This window comes from Clytia hemisphaerica, unplaced genomic scaffold (assembly GCF_902728285.1).
Source record: "Clytia hemisphaerica strain Z4C2 unplaced genomic scaffold, Clytia hemisphaerica genome assembly, whole genome shotgun sequence".
Taxonomy (NCBI): domain Eukaryota; kingdom Metazoa; phylum Cnidaria; class Hydrozoa; order Leptothecata; family Clytiidae; genus Clytia; species Clytia hemisphaerica.
The window spans coordinates 1,049,000-1,066,316 of record NW_027103289.1 but is presented as its reverse complement, the minus strand read 5'-3'; the positions used below and the strand labels follow the sequence as shown (position 1 = coordinate 1,066,316).

General features: G+C 35.1%; 2 protein-coding genes across 3 annotated transcripts in view; one reads left to right on the top strand and one right to left on the bottom strand.

The window, feature by feature from the left end:
- Positions 1-17,317, bottom strand: part of LOC136809639 (transmembrane protein 209-like) — a 43,943-nt gene that overhangs the window by 4,770 nt on the left and 21,856 nt on the right. For both annotated transcript variants that reach the window (XM_067066188.1, XM_067066195.1), the window contains exons 3-12: positions 17,139-17,273; positions 16,433-16,594; positions 6,851-6,993; positions 5,111-5,175; positions 4,591-4,622; positions 4,279-4,362; positions 3,346-3,509; positions 2,874-2,936; positions 2,202-2,298; positions 1,395-1,532 (exon numbers count right to left, since the gene is read on the bottom strand). In XM_067066188.1, the coding sequence (XP_066922289.1) occupies positions 1,395-1,532; positions 2,202-2,298; positions 2,874-2,936; positions 3,346-3,509; positions 4,279-4,362; positions 4,591-4,622; positions 5,111-5,175; positions 6,851-6,993; positions 16,433-16,594; positions 17,139-17,273 (1,083 nt within the window). The remainder of the gene's footprint in view (positions 1-1,394; positions 1,533-2,201; positions 2,299-2,873; positions 2,937-3,345; positions 3,510-4,278; positions 4,363-4,590; positions 4,623-5,110; positions 5,176-6,850; positions 6,994-16,432; positions 16,595-17,138; positions 17,274-17,317) is intronic.
- Positions 12,264-13,968, top strand: LOC136809066 (uncharacterized). Its single transcript, XM_067065646.1, has 2 exons — positions 12,264-12,621; positions 13,392-13,968. The coding sequence occupies exons 1-2, from the start codon at positions 12,327-12,329 to the stop codon at positions 13,829-13,831; spliced, it is 735 nt and encodes a 244-aa protein (XP_066921747.1). The 5' UTR covers positions 12,264-12,326; the 3' UTR covers positions 13,832-13,968.

Sequence of the window (17,317 nt, the reverse complement as noted above, 5' to 3'; positions counted from 1 at the left end):
TCATGTTTTCCTTAGTTACTATAGGGCCTATAGCAACGGATGCTAAGGGAAAAATTTTTTTTATTCATTTCATAGAGTTTCACCCAAGGAACAATCCTGTCAAGTTTCAACTTGTAACTCCAAAGCTATCTTGAGAAAAAATGTCGCAACCGCCAATTTTTACCAAATTCAACATTTTGAGAAAACATGCGGTAAAGTTAGAAATCACTGTTCCAATAAGGAAAATAGCTTTATACGTAGTTTCTTTTGCTAATTTTAGTTAATTTACAAATACTTTAAATCATTTCAATAGAATAATTGGTTAAACTGACTCAGCTGGGACATTTTGGCCCATTTAAGCAATCTGAGGTGCATCCTCAAAATAGCCTGCAGTTGCGCAAGAATTGCCGCAAAACAGTTTAAAAGGGTACAAGGAGCAAAAATTTGTGCTTTGTTCACTTCAATAATGATTTGAATCTATCCAAGAGAAAAAGACCAAAAAGTCAACTGTATTTGTCCAAATGCTGCCTTGAAATTCCCAGTGTTTTGTGTAACATGTAACATATAATTTTGTACTTTCACTTGCACTTTTAAGCAGTTTTCCGAAATGAACCGAAATGAACCAAAATGATCCAAAATCGTAGCAAATCATCCTCATCAAACTTCAAATACATATGCAAACATATCTCATACATGCTTACTCACTATAAATGGGTGTTTAAAAGAATCTCATAAGAATAATGGTGATGAAAACACAAAAAACAAAGAAAATTATTTACGTACCTTGTGCTTATCTTTGGAGGTTATTATAAACTCAATTCAGAATAAATCTCATATAATATTGAGAAGCATGGTTCCTTGGAGTATTAAAGACCTCTTTTAAGTATAAATGAGCTTTAAAATGCCACTCAAAACAGGAAATAAACACATAGAAACACATAAAGCACAGAGGTTACTCTCAGTCAACCCACCTCTCAAATGATTTCAAGGGCGGTGAATATTTACAATGTTTATAACTCGATCGCGGTACGCGTAAGCGACTTTTGAACTTAGCATAAAGAATCTTTGCGACTTTAAGACGTCCCGTAAAAAAATTCAAGCAGCTTGAAGCGCTAGAAGCAGAATTATAGCTGTTTTATCTCTGGACGGAAATACGGGCGCAAACGGGCGGAGACCAATTTGTCTAGGTAAGTATCTTTATAACTAAAATTTTTAACCTTCCTCTTCTTTTTATGACCTGAAAATTTGGGAAGTTGTTGTGAATAGGTTATATTTGAGTTTTAACCAAAAAATGAAAATTTGACCAGAAAAAAGACAGACTGATATTATATGGGTCGATGACCACCTTAAAAAAAACTAATTAGAGATAACGGATATAGCTTCGCCCTGAACTTATAAAGGTCAGTGCCACCTACCTGTTGACAATTCTTTAAGACGTGCGACCAAGTATTCTTGATTCGTGGACACACTGAGATAAGGTATAATGGTGGCTAAAGATGGTAGATGTTGTCCTTTGGTTGCCAATAGTGTTTGTAAGGTACTCCTTGAAGATACTGTTAGTAAGAAGGAAAATATTAACGATAATATCATATTATAACGATATTTTTTTATATGATATGGAAGGGTTGTGCTCCTCTTATGGCAAAGCAGAATTGACCAACAAATTTCTCAAAATTTGCAGTCGCGCAACGCGAGATAGGAAAAATTTGTTGATTTTCTTTCGTTTCAAAATGCTGTAATAACAGATGGTAGGACATTAAATAGCATCAATTAAAGAACATTCAAGCAGTAAATATATTCAGGAATTAACACCCTTAATTGTGAATAAGAAGCAATAAGTTTAACCGAGCAACGCAGCTGTTCACCATTATTGATTATCAGAATTCTTAAACAAAACCAACAATCTTGTATACCGGAGTTTATCGTTCTACGTTCTACATCTGCAATTTGAGCTTTACTAAGCCCATTTGACGTCATTCGATACTTCAATTATCAGCCGGATTGAGAGAGAGAGAGAGTGATATATGAGTGAAGGTAGAGATTCTATCACCATATTTCCCTAACACCCTGCCTTGAAGGTTTCGATCACAGACTTGCACCGTCATGGGCTGTGTTTTTTCGAAAACCATCAAAGTGGAACTCACCCAGCGTCCCGGTTTTTGGTGAGGTGCACTCTAAGATGGGATGGGATCCACAGAGACAATTAGCTTCTGTCTACTTACGTCCGATCTTGAGTTCAGGATTCCCGAGCTGCGTAAGACGTTTGTTGATGTTATCAATCTCCAGAACAATGGGTTCCAAAACTGATTGGGCAAGCCACTATGAAACAGAAAGAAAAAAACATTATTGATTTGAAATCTTCAGCCGTAAACCCCGATCTTTCAGATCAAGTGGTCTTTTCTCTGAAAAATGTTTAGGTTAGTCTAAAACAAGCAAGAAAATATAACACATACGTCGTTTCCTGAAAAACTAGGAACAAAGTTTAAAAAATTTTCAGTTGAGGAAAACAATTTCATTCCAAATCAAGCCTGGCTAGTAGTAAGTCTTGCGACCGCAGTCGGCGTCGACCCGAAGTTTCCCTTTCGAAAGCTATCTACCCGAAGATAGGGGAGGGAGCCACTATTTCTCCCAGGATTGCTTCCGTTACCCTAGATCTGTCGCTTTAATTGCTGAGCATCATGTAGAGATCCATCAATTACCAAAATGCATGAAGCCCTTGGTATAACTTTGCCAGGGGTTGAACCCATGACTTTGCAAACGGTGAATGCTCTAACTTTGCACTACCATCACCATAGGTATTGGTTTTTGAAAGGTTTTTCACTCACCTCCTTTTTCCAGACAATCGGATATCCGAATGTAGACCCTCATCATTTAAAAATATTGTTATATCGTACCTTTCTCAAGTTTTCTGTCCAAATGGATACGTCAGCTCTCAGAAAGCCCAACTTATTCAGCATCTAAATAATTATAGTAGAATAAATCTTTATACAGCACATTACAAAGGCTATTTTTAACCCCCTTATTTTAAGAGAAACAAAGCGAACGATATAGCATAACGCTCAAGGCAACAAGCGAGCGAACAAGCGAGCGAACAAGCGAGCGAGAAAACGAACGTAAAAATGACAAGAGTAATAGAGCAAGCAAAATAATTAACGAATTAGGAAGACAACGTATAAACGATCATTGAGTAAGTCTCATCTTTTTTGAAGAGAACGAAAGATTGAACGAATGGAATAATGAGCATGAAAACGAAGTTATGAATGAGTAAACGAGGAAGTAAGCGTACAAATGTAACGTACAATTGAAAAAATAATAAAGCAAGTGCATAACGAGCGAACGAGCGAATGAACAAACGAATTAACAAACCTCATCTTGTTTGAAAAGACTTTCAACACCATCGTCGTCATCGTCATCTTTCACGTTAGGAGTTTGGGAACGAGTCGCTAACTGATAACTCCCGAACGATGGAATGTATTCGTAGGCTGCAGAGCCGTATTTCCAAAACGACGATTTTTGTGGTGAATCTTGGCCTTAAAAAATAACAACATTGTTTACTCAATGTTAATCAAAACCTAAGAATGAAATAAGAATCTTTTAGGAACAGACTTAGATTTTAAAATGACTACAGAATATGCTCTTTTCTCTTAAAAATTCGCCACGCAAAAGTATATTGTCTGTACACAGACCTATATCTACGACTAATTTCAAAATTCATTGTCGTAGAGGTTTTTTTATCAGACAATGCGCACAGAGTGTATACGAAGCGATAAACGTGAGATACACTCTGGTACAGAGTAAGAAGTGTGTGGAGTTCTCATACTCAAATAAACGTCCCCACCCGGTTTTTAATTCTCAAAAATCAGATCCCACCCCCTCCCCCCCCCCCTTATTTATTTTGAAAAAAATTACAGTTAAAGAACTGGGAAGTGGTTTTTCCAGTCCTTTATACAACAGTTGTTACATTATCATATGCGATGGTATTTTTTCCAAGGTTTTGAGAATTTAATGTTCAATTTTTTATTTTATCTATAAATTCGAGCTTTCTGTGTCTTTTTATTTTCTATTTTGCATTTTTGTCAAGATGTAGTAGTTTTTGCTGCCTTTTTTTAGGAGATTTTATAGATGAAATTCTACTTTTTCGCCGACCAACCGACCGACCCTCTGTTTTGGGTAGCTTAACCTGTAAAACAACAAATTAAATTGACCTCGCCATATAACATCTTTCACCATTACTGATTTTAAACGGCTCAAGTCTATGAAAACAATAAACAATAAATAATAAAAGTGATTTGAAGTTACCTCGTCTAAGTCTAGCCTCTTCTTCTTGTTTGATATATTTATCCAGGCTAGTGAAACTCAGCAGCTGCTCGTCTTGACTGTTGACTGAAAGACAATGTATGAATTACGGTTCTTTTTTATAAGAACAATTTTATAAGAACAATTTCATAAGAACAATGTGGTCCAAAAATGCCAAAAATGAGAAGAATTTAAGAACAGAAATGACCCTAAAATTGCTGAATTTCGAGTCATTTAAAAGTCAAAGTAGAAGGTGTGAAAAAATTCAAATAATATTGATTAAGTAATTAAATAATTAAATTATGTTTTACTTACTTCTCCCAGGTGATATATTTCTTGCGCTGAAGCTGGATTTAAAAAATAGAAGAAAAAATTTAAGGATTGTGTGATTGTGATTGTGATACTAAGCAACATCATTCCTAGTACACGTTCTTTTACAAGAACTATATAAGAACATAAGACTTCGATGGCGAAAATGTTAAGAACAAGTTAAGAACCATTTTAAGGGTTCGCAGACTCTGAAACACCCAATTTATTACGAAAATGGACAAAAATACTCAAAAAATAGTGAAAATAAGAATGTTAAGAACATCCGGATGCTTCAAAAATTTTGGATGTTCTTATCAAAAAACGTGTAGTGGAGTATACGATCAAAAAATACCTACAAAAAATTGGTTGATCAAGTGACGATCTTCAAAAGTAAATTTCAACGGAATTGTGAGAAAAGAAAGTCTACTACAACAAGCCACAACTATAATATTCCCTTGCACACTAGATAGGTTATCTGCTCACAGATTTCCCGTGGTATTGTGTCCAGTTATGATATGTTTCATACCTTGGGCTTTGATTGAATACTGAAGGAGAAGGTGTGCTGGAAAATGACATACCACGATTTGAAACCTACGAAGAAAAGTCAAAAGCAGGCATTTATTTTATAAGTTGGACAGTACATAATTTTAGTTCTTCTTAGTGTCTTAATGTCGATGATATCTCAGAGCTGTTTAAGTTTTTAAGAATGAAAATTGGTACTTAAGGTTTCATGCCGTATAAGTAATAATCATAAGTTGGACAGTATGATAAAGAGATGACACAGTAAAAAGATCTCGGGGCCGTGAAAACCACGAAGCATTTTCATATTGAGGGGTGAACCGAAAAACCAAAGATTCTTTACTTTAGAAAAAATTGTTTAAAGCAAATTACGCATGGAGGATTATCTTCAAAATGAACTCAGAGTTATAAACCTACACATAGTGTCCTCCCCCCCCCTGGATTCAGGGGGGGGAATGGGTTTTGAGGTCAAAAGGACGTATAGGGGGGAAAGAATTTTTTTTGAAGCCAGGGTGGGGAAAAACGAGGGGGGGGGGGAATGGAAAATTTTCATTCTAGGCATGGGGGGGAACTCACCAAAATCAATTCAAAATTGAAAAACATCTGGTTTTATGAGATGATATAGCATAATGCTTAGTTTTATTAAAATATTATGGTTTAAAAACAACCATCCTTTCCGTTTCTTCTTGAATTAGAGCTACCTTAGGGAAAACAATAAGCGTTAAGTTCATCAAATTACAGCTTTTTAATTTTTTGCTTGAGGGGGGGGGGACAGAGAAATTTTTGGAGGCAGGGTGGGGAAAAATGAGGGGGGGGGAAGGAAAATTTTCATTCTAGGCATGGGGGGGAAGAGACCCTGAAGGACACTATGCTACATAGAGTCATACTGTCGAGTAATGGAAAAAACAACTTTCAGCGGATTTCTGAAAAAACTTTGCGAAATTAACCCTTTAGTGAAGTAGTCAAAATTTTGAAAAGCTGGGCAAATTTTACCCGACTTCTTCGACAAAGCTACTTAGAGATTGTGAGCTATTTCTTATCAAAATCCAGAGGTTCCATTGGCCTATTCCTAGATATACTACATAATAAAGGTACGTCCATCACAGAATTTCAGCGGGTCAGTGAAATTTAAAATCTGGGCTTCTCCTAAAATTAGGCAAAAGAGAGAACTCGGAAACTTGGCAAAAACCCAGGGGGAGGGGATACAAAAATGACATCCTCACTATAGACGGGGGTTAGGGTAAAATTTTCTCTGGAAAATCCCATTCCAAAACTAATCGCGAGAAAAAGGTTCCAATCACAGATATTCTATATAAAACAATAGATAGAGCTACTCTGTATTTCCCAAGCAACATAAGAATTTCAAAATTTGAAATACTGTCAGTTCGAATACGATTGAGGAATCTTGTCTACTTCATAATCAAGCTCACAGTATAAAACCAATCGTATTTCTTTTTCTATTAGAGTACGAAACTTGCTGCCGGGATACTGATTAGGGTGTCCATACTCATATACTCCGACCCCGATACCTTGACTGCAGGTGAAGCAAAATAGTGCGCCATCTTTGCTGAAAGTAGGCTTGATCGATTAAATTGCCGGCACCGAACTATGGACTGCTTATCAAAGATGGTGGGTTATTTTGCTTCAGCTAGGGACGGAGTAGCTCTATCTAGTGTTTTATATAAGATATCTGTGGTTGTAATGCTATACGTTTCTTCACTGGAAAAGTATTATAAATCAAACATACGTTCATTGGAGAATTCGGCGTATAGAAGCTATCCCTGGACGAACTTCGATGGACCGTTTGACCGTACGGTGTCGTATTCACGTGACCTGGTGAATAATTTTTAACAGGGGAAGATTGAACACGGTTCGGTGAATGTTGGCGACCTTAAAAATAAAAATAAAAGAAATTCAAATTTCTATTGTTTAGTTACACTGAATTTTAAATAATAAACGATCTAAAATTATATACGTTTTTTATGAGAACATACATGCAAAATATATTCAGTCCCGTTCAGATGTTCTTAATCTTTTTTTAGTTTAGGCCTAAAAATGTTCTCAAAATGTTCTTACTTCCACTATTTTATGAGTATTTTCGTCCAATTTCTTAAGAAATTTGGTGGACTCTATGTCCACGAAGCCTTAAAATGATGTTCTTTAAACTCGGTCCTTAATATTTTGGCGATCGGATCCGTTTTTCATTTTATCGTGACTTTCAGGCTTCAAATATTTTGGAAATGTTCTGAAAATATTCTTAATACGAAACATTTTATTGACTCAAACGTGTCTAGAAGGTAGAGATTGGCATTGGGTTGACCAGTATTTTTGAGGAAGTTTTTCAAAAAGGGTGAGATTCGTCCAGAAAGACGTTTTAGCGAAGTACTTTAAACCCACCGTTTTAAATTTCCAGTTTTGCAGTCTTGAACTGGGTTATAATCCTAATACTTTTCTTGCTCGCTTCCCTTGCAATTTATTTTAACCAATTTTGAGAAGGGATACTGTGAATGCACTCAAAAGCACCTCTTTTCAACAGTGAATATGCTATCATTGGTCAGCCTAAGCTGAGCATTCAAATAGGTAAAATTCTCCAGTTCCATAAGACGGCAAAAAAAAAATCCGATTTTCCGATCTCACTTTGATCTCACTTTGACTTTCTTCCGATCGGGTTAACTTTTTGGGTACTTTTAGCGTGCGTTGTTTTTACAGATCATAATGTAGTTTCAAGATGGCGGCTCAAGCGATAGCCAGATGTGATAAGTCAGTGTTGTACCAAAGTATTTCCAGTGTAAACCTGTTGCAAGCTTCAATTTCTGTCATTTATTTTTTTAACTCGGCAAATCAAACACATGATTTTCATCAAGGGGATTCTTTTTCTACATCCTTTGAAGGTTTAAAGCCGTTTGCTCAAGTTTTTGTTTATGTTGAATTTTCTGATATATACTTTTTATCGCTGCTTTTTAATAGTTTTTGCAATAAAAACATATTTTTCTTGTTGGTGTTATAATGTTATTGGGATTTGATAAAGTTTACAAAAGTACAGCTACTGTATAAATTTGATATAAAGACTGGATGCAATCGTGCTTTTTTGGACTTGGACGTGTTTGTGATAAAGGCGAATCGCAAAAAACTGTTTAGTTCTCGTCATTTCTACTTTAAAAAGTGGGAGTCGTTCGGCCGGTCAGTCGAAAATATTTTTCTGTTAAGAAGCAGCTATACATCTTGTTGAAAGGGAATTCGTGTGGACTGATCCGAATTTTAAATTTATTGAGAAACCGTGGATAAACTGGTGTTTTCGGTTTACTCTCCATTAGCATGCGGCTCTCTACTTCGATTTGAAAACTTTTAAACACAGAGCGTGCAGAGGTCGACAGTGGAAATCCAGCAAAGCAGCGGAAAAGCTTTCCGACTCTCCAGCTCTACCTGATGACCGTAAATCAGATGACGGGAACCAAATGATGACATCACATCTCCTATTATTGGACTTGCAAAATTATGACAAATGGTCTTTGGAATTTGATCATTTATATTAATATTAATAATATATACAGTTCTTGTTGAAATTGATCAAGCTATTTTTCACGCAGTTCCGGACGCAGATTGTGTTTTTCTAACCTTTTCTAACCTTGGGGCACATTTTGACTGAATGATGGAATGGAATGAATGGCGATAACAGTTTATAGATATCTCTTATCAGACTTTCCAAAAGCGGGCTGTCGTCAAGTTACACAACATGCACACTCTCGTCACAACTTGCACAGCCATAACAAACAGATCAATCTGTTCTTCATTTAACATTGTTTTAAAGTTTAAAAAACACTGCCAATGCTTGGCAAAGAAGAGCGGACTCCCAGTTGAAATTAATTGCTACACCGCTGCCCTGTTGAATTTGTTTATTCCGCCAAGGCGGTAAATCAATCGCCCAAATTCATAGACCAATCAAAAGCGAGTTTAAAGCAAAACGGGGGAAAAATGAGCTTCCCCGCATAGTTATGAATTTTAAGTTTTGCTTTCGATTATCATTTGCGATCAGCAAAGTCTTCAAGATGGTTGTGTGCATGTTGTGTAACTTGACGGTTACTAAACTACAAAATTTATTTACCCAGACTGGAGGGGCCATCACATTTTGACTGAATGATGGAATGGAATGAATGGCGATAACAGTTTATAGATATCTCTTATCAGACTTTCCAAAAGCGGGCTGTCGTCAAGTTACACAACTTGCACACCCTCGTCACAACTTGCACAGCCATAACAAACAGATCAATCTGTTCTTCATTTAACATTGTTTTAAAGTTTAAAAAACACTGCCAATGCTTGGCAAAGAAGAGCGGACTCCCAGTTGAAATTAATTGCTACACCGCTGCCCTGTTGAATTTGTTTATTCCGCCAAGGCGGTAAATCAATCGCCCAAATTCATAGACCAATCAAAAGCGAGTTTAAAGCAAAACGGGGGAAAAATGAGCTTCCCCGCATAGTTATGAATTTTAAGTTTTGCTTTCGATTATCATTTGCGATCAGCAAAGTCTTAGATGGTTGTGTGCATGTTGTGTAACTTGACGGTTACTAAACTACAAAATTTATTTACCCAGACTGGAGGGGCCATCCATATAGTACGTACACAGTGAAGGGGGGAGAGGGGGTTCAGCAAAAGCGTACATCTATTGTTTAAACAAAGTCATTTCTATTGTTCTCTGCGTACAAGGGGGAGGGGGTGTCAAATATTTGGAAAATCTTTGTGTACGGTCTATATGGACAATGCTAAAGAGAAGTATACTTTGAGCTTCTCGTGGGGGGGGGAGGTTGGAGGAGCTCTCAGGCTTGTTTTACATAATTTTAAATCAAGTTATCAAATGTTTCACTTTTTGTGCATTATTCAACATATTTATTCTACTCTATTTCAGTGCATCTCTTACATCTGTTAACCCACTTATTAAAGCTATCTAGCTAAGCTCTATTGGCTGACCTTCCAGCCTCGGCTGGTTTATTTTAGTTGAAATGAGTAGTTCATAATGTGAATGTACAGATTGTATGAAAAATACTGCAAACTTACATAAGAAGAGCAAAATTATATATAATCTACCGAAATGACATTTCTGAATCAAGACTTATTTAAAGATATCTTTTTTTATAATACAGTATATAAAGAAGAGCAGCATTGAAGAAAAAAAATAATTTCTGCTCGTGAAATCTGTGCTTGTGTGACGCAGGAGACGGAGAAAGTTTCTTTTTATATTATTGTTTAAAATGATGTATAAGCAAATTGTAGTCTTGGTCTATAGGCACTGCTATGGGTGGCCACTAGTGACCCCCACCAGGGATTCAATTTTTAATAGGATTAAACATAATATAAATTTAAAAAAAGAAGTTTATCAATAGAGATTTAAAATAAAAGAATGTTTACAACTGTGTTACACAGTTGATTGGCTTGAGTTTCGAAACTCTCTCTATTTTTTCATCAAAACCTCAGTGCGCATGCGATGTATCAAAACAAGAGCAGTGCGCATACACGTTTTTTTTTATAAGGAACCTTAACTTTGCTCTGAGCCTGGAGTTCCTTATTTTTACAGAGAATTTCAGTCTCAAAGTTCCTTATCGAGTTCCTTACTACATAGGAAATTTTGAACTTTTTGCCCCTTGAAAGATCAAAATTTGGTCAAATTAGTCCCAATAAGGTACATTATTTTCAAAATCCACTTATTCTCAGCCTGAGTAGTTCCTTAACAATTCCTTATTCTTTGGACCATTTTCAGCCTCGAGTTCCTTATAAAAAAAAACGTGTATCCCAAAGAGTAGGAGTTTTACGCTCAAAACGAAGGAAGATATGACGTAGCCTAGTGAATAATATCTTTTAAGCTGATTCAAAATAAAACCCCAAAAGTCAATCAAGAATTTCTCGCAGTCCTCCATATAGAAAATAGAATTGTTTGTCATATTTTTGTTTCAAAGATAATGAAAGGCAGATAAGATATAAATGGACGTCCAAGTAAGGAAAACTGAAAGATGCAATGTGAAATGTTCATAAATAATTTAGCTTTCATTCAAAAATAATTTTTTACCGACAGTATCGTGTGAATCAAATTTATTTCGTTTTTTTTTGTTTTGTACTAAAGGACAATTCATTGGAAATTTATCTCCATCAAAATGATAGGTATTTTTTTCAGAATTCTTCTTCTCTTAGTTTGAACCACAAGTGACTTTGTGGTTTAGAGATGCTGGCTAAATCGATCTGGCGAGACAGGGTGCAGTATGCAGTTCTGACGAGTCTTAATAAGGACGAAATGCATATGCTGCTCTACCAGCCAAATCTCCTGAGTGAATCTAGTTGGACAGAAATTCTTATTTCTTCACATATATATATATGTGAATAGGAGTAGAAAAAAAGGTGAAACTTTTGCATAATTACCAAGAAATGAAAAAAACTGGAAGGGATACAGCAATGTTTTTGCTATTGAGAGTTAGCCCTATATTTATCAGTAACAGATTGGCAAAGTTTCATTTGAATTCAATAAACTGTTTAAAAGTTAAATATAACTTAGTAAACACAATTGACGTCAAAAAAATATTGCTATTTTTGCATTCCGGTCCGTAAAATAGACATCTACAAGAAAATTTCGGACGGCAAACAAGTAAATTCGGAAACTTCAGGCATAGTGCTGCATGATGATATATGTTTGCACGTGCCTCTACGACTGTCATAGTTGACCTCCCCCAGCTCCCGGACTACCACTATTTCTCTCAGTTTTAGAGATGCTGGCTAAATCGATCTAGCCAGCCAGGGTGCAGTATGCAGTTCTGACGATTCTTAATAAGGACGAAATGCATATGCCGCTCTGCCAGCCAAATCTCCTGAGTGAATCTAGTTGGACAGAAATTCTTATTTCTTCACATATATATACTCTTTATGAAAGATCACTCTGGCCACCACAGGGAATTCAGCGATCGAAGAAGCACTCATTGCTTCCCGTAAGATATTGGACGGGAATCTCAAAACTACAAATTTCGTATTGGTAATCTGCGAATGCCGTATTAACTTGAGTTTGAACATGTAAACCACTTATCAAGCATCTTTCTCGACCTAAGCCGAATAGAATAATAGTTTCTCGTACTTATAATGAAGAAGTTATTTGCAATGAAATATTTTCTTTTTTATAGGAAAACAATATCTTTGCAATCTTCTTCGGTAGCATTAAAAACCAAGTGAAGTATTCATAATCGGAAAGATGAATTGGTTAAAGATTTTCATGTTTGTTGCCACCGCACACAATTTGTATTCGTTACAATATGCCACCGCAACAAATTATGAGAGTTTCGAAATTGACGAAGAGAAATGTAGTAGAGAAGAACCGGGTATCAAGACGCCGTCAACAACCGAATGTCTGTTGCATTGTGGGAAGTCGAAATGCATGAATTCGTTAATCGATAAAAATCAAACATGTTTCTGCACTGAACAAGAGTGTGCTTTGATTTATGGGAGAAAAAAACAAAAACAAAACGGCGGCATTGCTTTCTTTACAAGTAAGTATGCATCCTGAAAATTCTAATAATCACATGGAGTCAACTACCTCTATTCTTCGATATAAAATGTTGGTCCCCTCAGTTGCAAAAATTCATAAAATACTCTCCGTAACTTGAATCTTTCTCTAAATCGATATAAATCCTTGACACCTTGAAGATCGAAATTTTTTCTTGTCGGGGACCTGAAGACGGGGAGTTGAAATAAGCGGGATGCGTGAAAAAAAATCTCAAACTTAGGGGGGGGCTGGAAAAAGAATATTGGGATGGAGAAAGCTAATAAAGGAGAACTAGGGCAATATAGTAACTATAAATATTTTTACAAAAATTTATTGGCGCATAGTGAGGAGGATATTGTTTTCATTTCGTTGCATCAAAATAAAAAAGCTTAAAGTCCATTTTTGTTGTTTTGAGATAATCGATTTTAAATCATTTCTCCTTAAATCCTGAAAAACCATTAACATTTGAAATATTTTTATGTTAAAAAAGACTTTAGTCCAAAATTGTTTCCACTCTGGACTTAAGCCTTTTTGCCCTAAACTGATGTGACTTAAGGCTTTTTTACCCTGAAAAATAAAATTCTTACTTAATGGGGTGCAAAGCATTGGTATGGTCATAACTCAATTTTCCAAAAAATGAACTTAAAAGCTTTTTTATTTTGATGCGACGATTTAGGGATTATTAAATACAAAATAATATTGACTAGCTTTTGAACAGCTAAAATAGTTTTTCAAACTACTAATACACTTTCTGAAATTTCCTTTTCTTTGAAGGTCAACTACAGAAAGCGAACATCCGTCCAATATGTTACGGGACGCACAATAACTCTTATGGAACATTCAAAATACCATTGACAGGACGTGTCAGATATTTTCATCTGGTTCACGTCTCCGGTTACGTCGATTGCAACCGATACACAGCGGGTACCAGCAAATGGCGTTGCGGCGAAAACGCAGATGACGTCTTTACAGGGATTACAGACACTAACAATATAGTTCTCGCACCTACAGGCACCCAATACTATGGTGGTAGATACGTTGTCAAAAGGCCTGATCATTTGACAGATGGGGAGTTGAATTTGATGACTGATACTAATGTTGAATATCAACAGAACCAAGAGTTCAGAATTTGGTTTATGGAAGATTTGATCAATTTTACTGAAGAAGATAATGAGGGCACACATTGTGTAGATGTTTTCATAAAGTACTGTTGATACAGGTCATAACAAATACTGCATATGATAATATCTTTCGAATATTAAGAAATTGGTTTATGGAAGATTTGATCAATTTTACTGAAGAAGATAATGAGGGCACACATTGTGTAGATGTTTTCGTGAAGTACTGTTGATACAGGTCATAACAAATACTGCATATGATAATATCTTTCGAATATTAAGAAATTGGTTTATGGAAGATTTGATCAATTTTACTGAAGAAGATAATGAGGGCACACATTGTGTAGATGTTTTCATAAAGTACTGTTGATACAGGTCATAACAAATACTGCATATGATAATATCTTTCGAATATTAAGAAATTGGTTTATGGAAGATTTGATCAATTTTACTGAAGAAGATAATGAGGGCACACATTGTGTAGATGTTTTCGTGAAGTACTGTTGATATAGGTCATGTCAAATACTGTATATGATGATATTTTCAGACTTTTTAGAATTTGGTTTATGGAAGATTTGATCAATTTTACTGAAGAAGATAATGAGGGCACACATTGTGTAGATGTTTTCATAAAGTACTGTTGATATAGGTCATAACAAATACTGCATATGATAATATCTTTCGAATATTAAGAAATTGGTTTATGGAAGATTTGATCAATTTTACTGAAGAAGATAATGAGGGCACACATTGTGTAGATGTTTTCGTGAAGTACTGTTGATATAAGGTCATGTCAAATACTGTATATGATGATATTTTCAGACTTTTTAGAATTTGGTTTATGGAAGATTTGATCAATTTTACTGAAGAAGATAATGAGGGCACACATTGTGTAGATGTTTTCATAAAGTACTGTTGATACAGGTCATAACAAATACTGCATATGATAATATCTTTCGAATATTAAGAAATTGGTTTATGGAAGATTTGATCAATTTTACTGAAGAAGATAATGAGGGCACACATTGTGTAGATGTTTTCATAAAGTACTGTTGATACAGGTCATAACAAATACTGCATATGATAATATCTTTCGAATATTAAGAAATTGGTTTATGGAAGATTTGATCAATTTTACTGAAGAAGATAATGAGGGCACACATTGTGTAGATGTTTTCGTGAATTACTGTTGACATAAGGTCATGTCAAATACTGTATATGATGATATTTTCAGACTTTTTAGAATTTGGTTTATGGAAGATTTGATCAATTTTACTGAAGAAGATAATGAGGGCACACATTGTGTAGATGTTTTCGTGAATTACTGTTGATATAGGTCATGTCAAATACTGTATATGATGATATTTTCAGACTTTTTAGAATTTGGTTTATGGAAGATTTGATCAATTTTACTGAAGAAGATAATGAGGGCCCACATTGTGTAGATGTTTTCATAAATTACTGTTGATATAGGTCATAACAAATACTGTATATGATGATATTTTCAGACTTTTTAGAATTTGGTTTATGGAAGATTTGATCAATTTTACTGAAGAAGATAATGAGGGCCCACATTGTGTAGATGTTTTCATAAATTACTGTTGATATAGGTCATAACAAATACTGTATATGATGATATTTTCAGACTTTTTAGAATTTGGTTTATGGAAGATTTGATCAATTTTACTGAAGAAGATAATGAGGGCACACATTGTGTAGATGTTTTCGTGAAGTACTGTTGATATAAGGTCATAACAAATACTGTATATGATGATATTTTCAGACTTTTTAGAATTTGGTTTATGGAAGATTTGATCAATTTTACTGAAGAAGATAATGAGGACAAACATTGTGTAGATGTTTTCGTGAAGTACTGTTGACACAGGTCATAACAAATACTGCATATGATGATATTTTCAGACTTTTTAGAATTTGGTTTATGGAAGATTTGATCAATTTTACTGAAGAAGATAATGAGGGCACACATTGTGTAGATGTTTTCATAAAGTACTGTTGATATAATAGCGAAGACCTATCCTTAAAAAAGGATGTCATTTCTAGTCAATCTAGAGTCAATTTTCAAAAATCTTCTGGCCCATCGGCCCTAACCATGATGGGTTCTTATTTACTGTATAGAGGAAATTTGGTTTCTGCATGGCACCCTAGTAATCAAAGATTCTTCTATGTTATCAATGAGTGTTAGTGATATGTGCTACAATCATGGTTGAAATATAATGATAATTCCGGTTATTTTAACGTTTTTCAGGATTTAAAGTTCCGGCGAGAAAGTCTCTCTTTAACTTAATCGAATATTTCAATTTGGGATGGGTTGGCAGACTTCCAGGTTATATTCTGAGCCGTTTTGGACTATTTTTGAGCTTTTGGATCCTCAGATCCTAAGGTCGTAAGTCTTAAGTCTAGCGTTAAAAATCAGAGTTAAAAATCAAAGTTAAAACTCTACACTTCGAACCTACTTTAGAGCACTTACAAATCGATTGTGGTTTCAAAACTTCCCGGTGAATTTCTCTTTTTTCTCAAATATTACGACCATGAATTTTTTTTCTAATTTTAAGAAAATCCTCCACTTTCTTCTTGTGGATGACGGCAAAATAGGGTTTACTTCAGACACACTGCGCACAGAAGATAACTGTATATTCGTAGAAAAAAAATTAAGCTTATTTAAATGATGATAAATACCTGGTGAAATATTTGATGATGAATTTGGAGTCCTCGTGTTCCTGCGCACTGGATATGAAGGGACCTGAGAAGTCGGCGTCGTTGTTGATCGCCGTGCTGGTGCCGATGATGGTGTCAACGAAGAGATAGGAGCAGGAGGTGGAGTAGATTGGAATAAATGGTCTGAAATGAGAGAGATAATATGCTTAGAAATAATTATGTAACCATCATAATTTTCTATTGAGATTTTCCAAATTTATCATTAACTTAATTCAGGAAATCTACATATTTTTAATTAGAACCACTATTTTCGGCTTTGCCTCGGCTGTACTTATTATTTCTTATAATTGTCAGGGTTTAATAGCCTTTTAATTCGCTTGAAATTCAAAACACTTAATCGAAATCAGTGCTCGGGTAGTTCCTTATTTGTTTTTAGCACAGGTTTCGGTCAAAATGTACTAAATAAATTGTTGTTATAAAAAACGTTTGCCATTTTCTTTAGCTTAGCGTCGGCTAATTTTCAGTATTACCAAAAATTGTCAGAACTGGATATTCTTATATTTGCTTAAAATCTAAACCGTTAAATTAATTTTTTTTAATAGCTTCTGAAATCTCGTTGTCAACGTTTGGCTAAATGTTTAGTATAGTACACAGCGGGAAATCCCGTTATATACATATACTTCTTGTTTAAATGATTTTAAGTTCTTGTAAAAAACCATAAAATTACCATTTTCTTTAGTTACTCCTAACAATCTTTTCTGCAGAGGACTGAGGTAGATGTTCTGTTTGTTGACCACGGGTAGACAGTACAGATAAATGTTGGTCAACGCATTCCAGGAGAAGAGCAAAGCCAGGGTGAAATCTAAAATACAATCAAAGTATTAAAAGAAATGAAAGAAATTGAAA

What these genes read in the sequence shown, in the direction of transcription:
- LOC136809066 (XM_067065646.1), top strand. Translation starts at nt 12,327, where the DNA reads ATGAATTGGTTAAAGATTTTCATGTTTGTTGCCACCGCACACAATTTG. An exon ending in CGGCATTGCTTTCTTTACAA is followed by an intron (nt 12,622 to 13,391) that starts GTAAGTATGCAT and finishes TTTTCTTTGAAG; the next exon opens with GTCAACTACAGAAAGCGAAC.